The sequence below is a fragment of the Scardinius erythrophthalmus genome (genome assembly GCF_964197995.2).
Source record: "Scardinius erythrophthalmus genome assembly, chromosome: 18".
In the NCBI taxonomy this organism is placed as follows: Eukaryota; Metazoa; Chordata; class Actinopteri; order Cypriniformes; family Leuciscidae; genus Scardinius; species Scardinius erythrophthalmus.
In genome coordinates this window covers 16,147,408-16,157,491 of record NC_138238.1, presented here as the reverse complement: position 1 = coordinate 16,157,491, position 10,084 = coordinate 16,147,408, and the positions used below count along the sequence as shown (strand labels likewise).

Here is a 10,084-nt window from a genome sequence, read left to right as displayed (position 1 = left end):
ACAAGATTTTTATATTTGGGACAGAAGATAAAAAAATATATAAAAAAATAATAATTGGCAGACTGCCTTTTGAAGAACACTATGCATGGAATATGACAGTGGCCTTCAAAGTCACATTGTCAAAGACAGCACAGGATAAGATGATTATATTATCAAAGAGACTACATTCAAGGACTTATTATTTGTGAAAGCTGTCAAGAGAACAATATCCAGTTTTGTTTCCTAACAATGATAGTCAGATCCAGAAAAACGGAAGGCCATTAACAATCTTAAATATTTCATTATTTAGTCGGCAAGGCCACATTATGCACTAAAAGTCTTTTTATTGCAGGAGCTGCACTGACACCTAGTGGTCAACTCAGGTACTCGAAACGAAAACGAAATAATAAAAGGGAGAACAAATTACTTTCCTTTCAAATTCAAATTTATTTTTAATGACATTACACAAACGGATAATAAAAAGCATTTCAGTTGGACAGCTCATGTTTTAACATCTAGCTACCACACTAAGAAATGTTTGTAAAGAATAGTGCCCAATGTACTGAACGTTTCATATGATTTTTTTCATAGAGGTTTTACCCATATTTAGATTTTTTTTGGAAGCATAATTTCGACTAACGTTGCAACTAAAAGTCATGTCAACTAACTCTCACTGGAGTAGCCTATTAGTATACCGTCTGCTTAATATCTGCTAACTCGTGAATGATGCACCTCCAACAGACATTCTACTAACTATGAGTAACTTTCCAACTTCTAGTAAACTTATTCTACTAACCCAAATCCTAACACCAACCTAACAGTCTCTAATGAGAGTTAGTTGACATGTAGTTGGAAGTATGTTGGAACATGTAGTTAGTTAGATTGTATAAAGTGTAACCTTTTTTCTTACAGTCCCGTACAAATCAAACCCTTAGTTTAATATGTAAAGACCATGATTTGTAATTACACATACACCAGCTCTCAGTATCCAAGTTGACATGATCCAACATAAAATCAACAACTGCTCCATACTCCATCTTCACTACCGTTCAGTTTTGATAGTATCCTAAAAAAAAATGATTATAGTGAAAATATGCAGGTAAAACAGTAAATGTGAGTGAAGTAAGGAAACACATCACGTTTGGAATGGATCTGCTCACTGAGGGGAGAGACATGTTGACAGGCTAGAGCTAGTAATGGAGAACTGAAACTGACACACGAGGCCTCACTCTCGCCCATTCAGATGGACTCTCACCCAGTCAAAGTTTCAAAAGTTGCTGGCTTTCGGTAACAGCCCAAAGAGCACGGCCCTGGCTCACGTTGCACGCTGAAATACTGCCGTGATGCTTTCTTGATAGTGTCGCTGTCTTCAATTGTTTTTTATTTGTTAAACTAGAGGAAATCACCTTAGAAATGTCCGTTTTCTAATTTAACCTAGGGTAAAGGGACAATTCACCCATTTACTTTCCACAGCTGTTCTGTAGAACACAAAAGAAGATATTTTGAATTATTATTATTTTTTCATACAAGAAAAGCCAATGGGGTCCAACGTTGTTGGAACCTCATCGACTTTCATTGTATGGGCAAAAAAAGTTGAAATCATCTTTAAAATATCTTCTTTTGTTTTGCATAAGAAAGAAACTCAGCTTTGGAATTACATGAGGGTGAATAAATGATGAAATAATTTCTATTTTTGCGTGATCTATCCATTTAAATGTCTGTTTTATTCATCTGACGCATTGTAAAATGTCAGGTAGAGTTCACTAACTGATGAATAGACTTTATCAGTCACAAGATAAGATTTTTTCCTGCTGTTAAACCTGGCACAGCATCGCGTCGTGCAGTTACTATAGTAAATTGCTATGGGAGTTGCTTTGCAATCACAATCACTGTGTGAACGTAAACAGGAGAAACTGTTGGGTATAGATGGCAAAACTGTACTAAAACTGACTATTTGTCAGAGAGGCTCCTGAAAAAAAAAAAAAAAAAAAACTTGTACACAATACAGGAAAGAAAGGCTCTGATATCACTCAGCATGAACCGTGACATAAGCATCCGGCCAGCTAACCACAGTACGCAGCACCTCAGATTGCCATGCCACAACAGACCAACTTCACAAGAGTTCCTGTTGATACAGTTACCAAATCATTAAGATTCATAGCTTGCAGTATTTACTCTAACAATCATAAAGGTAAAATAGCTGTGTAAATGTACTAATACAGTATGTGATGAAATCACATATCAGGGAACATCCCTTTAGCTATATTAATGCAGCCAGTCAAATGAGTCTCAAACCATCTGCAAATAATGAGAACTGAAGCCCAGTTGATGAACAAATGAACTCTAATCATCCATCACAATGTTGTATTAAGCAAATAAACAAGAATGCATAAGGTACTGTCAACAAATCAAGTATGAAGTAATCAACTCTGCAGTAAGGCTGATTGCAAATGACTTTACCTTAATGTGAGAGGGCAAATAATACAGTTTCTATCATTGTAATAATAGTAAGTATTATTGCAAATACTGATCATGCCAACATTAAGCAAGCATCTGTCATGAAATGTGTAACGAATATGACTTACAAACAAAAGCAAACTGATAAGAACAAATATGGGATTCAAGGTCAACTGATTTGCTAGATAAGGTGTTGCTCCACGTATGCAGGATTACTGTTAACACAATTGTTCTGACTGTAATCCATAACATCGAAGAGAGGCAGCAATAAAACAAAAACCACAGAGAGCATGACTGAGACACCATTACAACAAATTGCTAATAAACATGACAAATTATGAAATGCTGTATGAGACTATAAGGCAAGCAATGTCATTTTCAAAGCAACCTTTTCAGTAAGTACCAGGAATACGTCTGTGAGGTTAGTCACAGACCATACATCATTCCAATTTAACATTTTGTTACAAAAAAAAAGACAATTCTGAATTATTAGAAATGATGTCATGCAAAATGCACATCACAGGGCCTCTGTCATCGGTCCACTGGTCCATACTTTTGTTCGCAAAATGCAGTATGTAGTTTATCAAATTTGAAATCTGGTCTTTTAAACCATTATCTATATTGTGACAGAAGGGTTTGCACTCGGTTTGCTTAAATTGTTAATCAATATGCAATAAAAAAGCAAATTTTCTGTTTCAGTGTAGCCACTGCATTTTGCCTTTGTGAACCAGCATAATGATAACATGGTAAAAGAGAACATGGTTGGCCATAAACAACGATAAGCACTTAAACATCGTATTCACATTTTTTGTTGATGCTTCACAGAAATATTCTGTATTTTAGTAAACTGCATTAACATATAAGTTATCCTGACTCACTGTACATAAGAGTCCAACAAGACAGATTATGATCCAAAGGTCAACTGCAGTTTCTCTCTTGGCGAAAAAAGGGTCCAATCCAATATTCCCTGTACCGGTGCTCCCCATCCAGAGCTCTTAGAGGTTTTTAATTCCCATGCATCCAGCTAACTCATTTTATTACTCAATATTAAGTGCATGTTATAAAAGAGTGAAAGGTTTTAGGGCTCTGGTTACACACTGGATATATCACTGCAACCAACATCTGTTTAAAACATGTTAATCATACTGTATTTAAAATTCAACTAGTTTTGTTTTAAATCTAAAAACATGTTTTAAGGTTTGAAATAAAGGGCTGACAGAAGTTTTCTCAGGACAGGGTGACAATGTCCAACTATGGGATTGAAGCCAGTCTTTTTGCACTTGGGCTAAAAATAGCCTTGTACTCTTTCTTCAGAAACAGAGTACCTTTCTTCTCTTTCCCCAGTGCTAAACAGATTATTTTGACCCATCAGATTCATTGCATCAACGCAGCATTTCTGCCAAAGTGACAAAGCTAACATGTGGCTCCACATGACGTACGTAATGCTGTTAAGCAACACTGTCCGTTTCAACAAAGTAGAACGGAGGTCCACACATCTCCAGAGACCCTCATCTGCTGAATTCTACTGGTGGATCTACAAATATGTTTGTATCTAACAAATGTCATAGAAAAAACATCACTAAAAGTGACCGCAAAGCAGCAGAGCATCCGATGAAGCCCTAAATTTCTCCCTTTTTTTATTTCCACAGTAAGTCATGAAGCGCCCTGTGTGTCAACACATCCTCTTGTGTTCAAGATCAAAACCTCATCAGTACTTATTAATTCCGAAGAGACGGACCCCGTGGAACTGAGGAAGTTTGGGGACAAGCACGGTGAGCAGGGAAATGGTGTTGATGATGAAGTGGACCCTGTCATACTTTGTATAGAAACTGGTCAGGAAATACCTGTAGAGAGCAAGGACAAGGACAAGATCAAGTCAGATGTCAGACAGCAACATGAGATGCACAGATGCAGAGGTTATAGAAGTTGCTCAAGCAAGCACAGCACAACACAACACTGCATCTAATGGGAAGACAGGATGTGGTTTCTTCATGCTTTAACAATTTTACAAAAAGAAGATTTAAAATCAAAATCAAAACAGACATATTTACCTTATTAATGAATAGTAGTATTCTAAACAATAGTGCACATTACCCTAAAGATAAAAATAGTTTGTCTATAATATAATGTAATATAATATAATATAATATAATATAATATAATATAATTAGAGCTTTCAAAACGCATTAAAACTAGTCAAAACGCGTCTTAATAACGCAGCCTAATAAACCTAATAAATCACTCACTGCTCTTGAATGAATCACTTTTGTAGCTTTAATTAGTATTAATCTTTATTCAATTTATAATTTACGCAGTAAAGACTGGGTAGGTAAAAATCTGAACTGAACTAAATGTGACATTTATTACAATGGGTTAATTTTCTTCACATAAATGTAAAATTGTTATATTTTTTAAAGCCTATTAATGTTCAATTTGATAGCTTTCAATGATGCTGTTATGCTGAAGGGCTATAATTAATAGCTAAAATTGAGGGGAAAAATCCATTTAATAGAGACATCAGTATCAGTACTGGTATCAGTGATACTGGCCTTCATTCATAGTGCTTGGTAAAAAGATGACATTAAACAAATGTTTGAAGTATATCATTTTTATGTTGTTTCTAGATTATTTTGGAGATTCAATGTGAAAGTATAAAAATATACTAAAAACTTTAATGTTAGGTGTCATTAATCGCATTTTAATTACAGAAAAATGTGTGATTAATAAAATTTTTTTTATTGATTAACAGCACTAAATTAATAATATAATATATATAATAACTGAAATAAGCTGAAGTTACTAAAACTAAACTTAAAATAAATTGAGGCTAAATGGAAATATTTAAAAAGCTACTATTAATTAAAAAAATATATATAATAATTAAAAGCCAATTAAAAATATCAATAAATACTCTAATAATAAATAAATAAAAAATACTACAATAACACTGCTACTATGTAACATCCACTTTTCTCCATTCAATTCCCACGGGGTATAATCGACCCTGCTGAAAACAATATCTTAAAGCTAGTTTGCTGATCTTAGCTGCTCTCTTAGACTGGTGAAGCTGGACTGTTGACTGCTTTTAGAGGAGTGTTAAGTACTTTTCTGCTGGTCAGACAGGGAGACTAACCTAAACAGCTAAGCCAGGCTAGCAACCACCTTATCCCTCACTGTAGCCGACAGATACACCCTTGCAACAGGAGAGGAGAAGACACGAGAGAGAAGAAAACAGTAGAGCAAATGACCTAACTGACTGACTAAATATTTCTAAATCCGGCTCTCCTTGCCAGCAGACACCACAGGAAGTCAGCATCGCTGCCTCTTGCTCATGGCAATGCAGTGCAAGCTGTGAAAGCCTTCACAGTTCGTGTGCAGAACAAATTGGCGTGACGAACAGAATGAAGCTCTTAACAGCACTGAGTGAAAGCAAACACTCTTACAGTATAATAGGGGTGATGGTGAGAAACTTTCGAGAGGCGGTGAACTGGACCCCGTAGTCCATCTGTTCCCAGTGGGTCAGTAGCCGGGCCTTGCCTTGGTCCGGAGTCTCAAACGGCGTTCCTTTAACCGTGTGTAGGAAGATATACATGCACTACAACAGAAAGACAGTCACAGAACATCATGACCTTTGGTACAATTCTTCAAAGCTCTATTAGCAGATGTTGTGCAACTCTTAGGACAACAGCAAGAGCTGATCTGTTTTGGGAGCAGGATGACTAAGAAAGGCGATACAGGATGGCTCTGTAAGTCCGCCATTGGCTGAAATTACAGAACCTGGAGTCAGCAACTTAACAGGCCAAAATTCAGCAAGAAAAAAAAGTTGGCATTTCAGAGATCCTGCAGCTGGGGACTGTCACAAAACTAATGATTATTTCAAACCTCTGCTTCTCAAGAAAGCATCTGTGCTACATTTACAATATGAAACTAATGCAGTGGTTCTCAACTGCTGGTTTGTGACCCAAAATGGTTTGCAGGTCAGCTATGGGAGCAGGAAATTACAATACTACTAACTATAGAAGTGTAGCTAAGGCCCGTTCGCACCAAGAACGATAAGAATAAAGATAACTATAGCAATAACTAAAGTGGCGACCACATCAACACATGATAAGGTTCTATTTATGATTTAGTTAGGTCATCTGCCACTTTAAATGCTTGAGCTCTTTAAAGTTGGATCGATTCTAAGTGGCTGTCAATGATTATTCAGGAAATCATTAGGCTATTGTTATAGCTGTGGTGTAGATTTCCCTATTCCCATAGAATTGGAGCTATTATTAAACTTTATAGTTGTGGCGAACGGTATAAACGGGCCTTTAGGATAGCACAACAGAATGTGAAATCAGTTTGTAAATAGGAGGGGGAAAATGCTTTCCATATCTTTTATTGGAAATACACAGAACAAATTCAAGTGTCATTTTGACACTTGTCAATGTCGGCATCTGTAATTTGACAGGTTGCTTCCTTAAGACAACGCAGACTATATTAAATACTAAATAAAAGTAAATAAAATAGTATATAAAATAGGTTCACTTGCAGTGAGGATAAACACAGTTTGAGCACAATTTGTTCGTGCAATTAATTGTGTGCCAAAAGCATGAATCTATGAAAATGTTCTCCTCAGTCAATATGTCATGTGAATAATTTTGCATATTGTTAAGTCCTATGAAGTTGCCTATGAACTCATGTATGGTAGGGTATATTAAAGACATTTCAGTATTATTTTGTCAATTTTGGCACTGTGTTGAATCACCACTTGACTTCAAATCAATCACTGACCACGTAACACCAGCAGATGAACTTTCTAACATGAGACTGTGCACATGTCATTCTTACCATGTTGTGGATGAGGTTGGTGAGGGTCCAGACCACAGGCACGCTGACGAAGGGTATGCTGAGCAATATGATGTGTAGGAGGCCGATGCCAAGCACATATGAAAGCCATATACCCCTGCTGTTCATCACTCGCGTGTTTGGATTCACCTCACTGTGCGCCGTGCCCACATTCATCCTCGCGCAGAAGAGGGACACTCACAACTATTGCGCACTTACTGTCACAGACAAGAAGCAAATGTAAATGCACATGTGTGTTTAGAATTACATTTAGTTCACTGACATTTAGATGCATAAACTACAAGAAGTCACAAAACAAAATGTAAAAATCACCATCAATATGCAGAGTGTGGAAAAGCAACTTTTGATACTGTTCAATATTGTTGTTATTTAAAATAAAAGTAGGACAAAGCACTGCTCACTTACAGTAGAATATTGCGCAAGAGTCTTCACGAAGCACGAACTTCACAATAAGTCCTTACGAAAATAATAACAGCGCTATTTTCCTCGTTTCGTAAACGTTATCAGGATATCTTCCTTTCTGGAGCCTTTTTGCAAAGTAGCCTTGCTGTTTCGCGCGCACGAAACTTGACACGTCTGTTTATTTCATTATGTTTGCTTTGAAGCACTTTGTTCCTGTGCAAACAGATGGTGACAACACAGCAAGACTTCATCGTTTCACGTCATAATTTTACTGAATTTACCTTTAGAAAGATGGAAATGTATTCATCGTTATAGCCGCCGATTGGATTGTTGTGCGTCACGTGGAGGATGTTGCCCAATCAGCATTGGATGCGTTGATAATTTGCTGAAAAGGCGCACGCCCCCTAACGTCATAGAAAGTGCCAGTGAGGAGAGATTAGGCGATTATGCAAAAATACAGAGATTTATGGGTATAGTAGTTTATTTAAACGAAATATTATACATAATGTAGTAGTCACAAATGGCTGTTTTGTAATAACAAGTTCAAATGTGACAGGATTTAGCAATGGATATGCTACTTTGTATCCCGTTATGAAAGTTTCAATGCGTTCATTGTTTTAAAGGGGTAGTTCACCCTAAAGTGAAAAACTGTGCAATCATTTACTCTCCCTCGTGTTGTTGTCAAAACTGTATGACTTATTTTTATTCTTGTGGAACAAAAAAAAAACAGTGCAAAACAGTCACCAATTACTTTTAATGTTTTTAAATGCAGTGAGAGAGAAAGGAGACATATGTGTCAGTCCCTAATTCTTCCTAACTTTTCTTTCTGTGTTCAGCAGAAGAAAGAATAACAAATTGGATTGGATTAACATAAAGATGATTAAATGGTGACAGGATTTTCATTTTGCTTAACTATATGGCAAGCCATTTTAGCTTTTAATGTTCCCAGCATTACTCGTCATAATTGCATTTTTACTATTTCAATTAGAGAATAATAATAAATGAAGGACTGCAAATGTTAGGATATATGCATAAACAACAAGACAAGATGACTGTCTTTCCTTTTAACACTAGAAGTGCCAGAATTCCATAACTACTAGAACTGCCGCAAGCGGTCATTTTGACCGCTAGATTCCGAACTCTATATCTTTAATGATGAATACCTAATTGAGAGATGAACGCATTTATTTTATTAGGATGTCTTTTAAAAACAAAACAACACTAAACTGTACATATAAACAAGTTTAATTGGATACACCGTAATAACATGGGAATGGTTGGTGATATTAAAGTCCTGTTTGTGGCACATTAGTATATGTCATGGTCACCACCCATCTTGAGGAGTTTGCCCCCTCACATATACTAATGTGCCACAAACAGGACTTTAATATCACCAACCATTCCCATGTTATTACGGTGTATCCATATAAATGGCCCACCCTGTACATTTATAAATAAATAATATCCGTAGATGTCCTGAACAAAATGACGGAGTAGCCTATATGTTTTCATGTTTCCACTGTTCGATCGCGCCCGTGCCCGCCGACACACACACACACACACACCATATTCCAGCATTGCAATCTTGACATTGCAGCCTGTTCATTATAGCCATAATAAAATATAATAATAAAATAGTCAACTTAACAAATAAAAATTCCACTGCTCTGTTTCTCAGTAGCCTAGTACAATTCGTACCAATTTGCGCGTGTGAAGAGGATGATTTTTTTCCGTCGATATTGGAACACGAGTGAAGTACAAAGCCTATAATAAAGAATAGTTTACCATCCAAATATATCACAAATGTTGAAACATTTTGATTCTAATCAGAGAGTTACGTGAGCCTAACGCCGCTTACTTTCACTTTCGCTTATGAAGTAGGCTAGGCCTATTTCATTTTGGCTTGTTTATAGTTATTTTTTCATTCTTGTTCTGTTCTGAATATCATTACATTTAAATTATTTGTTGTTGAATATGTTTAGTGTATTATTTACCACATTTTATTGTTGTGTATATTGGTGTAGCTATGTATAATAATACCGCGAAATTCAGTGCGGTCAATATGACCGTTTATGGCCGAAATAGGTAAATATGTTCAATTGTTTTTTTGCCTTATGTGTAATTTATATGAAAAACATTTTAAATGAAAATACAGACACTTTTAGGAAAAGTCAGGTACCAGCAGGATTGCATTTAGTTTTTCAACAAAGTTATTGCAGATATAAAATTCAAAACGGTCAAAATGACCGCCATTCAGTTCTAGTGTTAAAAGAGCTAAATTTTTCTCCTGAATAAACTTGTCATGCGTGCATTTCTATACGTAAAATATGAACAATAAATTCATCCCTCAGTTTTCTAGTTTTGTCTGCCTACTCTCATGTGGCTTCTCGCCCTC

At 36.1% G+C, this 10,084-nt stretch overlaps 1 protein-coding gene across 1 annotated transcript; it reads right to left on the bottom strand.

Moving 5' to 3' along the window:
• Positions 1 to 409: 409 nt before the first annotated feature.
• Positions 410 to 7,972, bottom strand: ormdl3 (ORMDL sphingolipid biosynthesis regulator 3). The gene is made up of 4 exons (XM_081392217.1): positions 7,693 to 7,972; positions 7,270 to 7,484; positions 5,880 to 6,031; positions 410 to 4,280 (listed from the first exon to the last, which is right to left on the bottom strand). Exons 2-4 carry the CDS (start codon positions 7,441 to 7,443, stop codon positions 4,145 to 4,147), a joined length of 462 nt encoding a protein of 153 aa, XP_081248343.1. The 5' UTR covers positions 7,444 to 7,484; positions 7,693 to 7,972; the 3' UTR covers positions 410 to 4,144.
• Between the last annotated feature and the right edge of the window lie 2,112 nt (positions 7,973 to 10,084).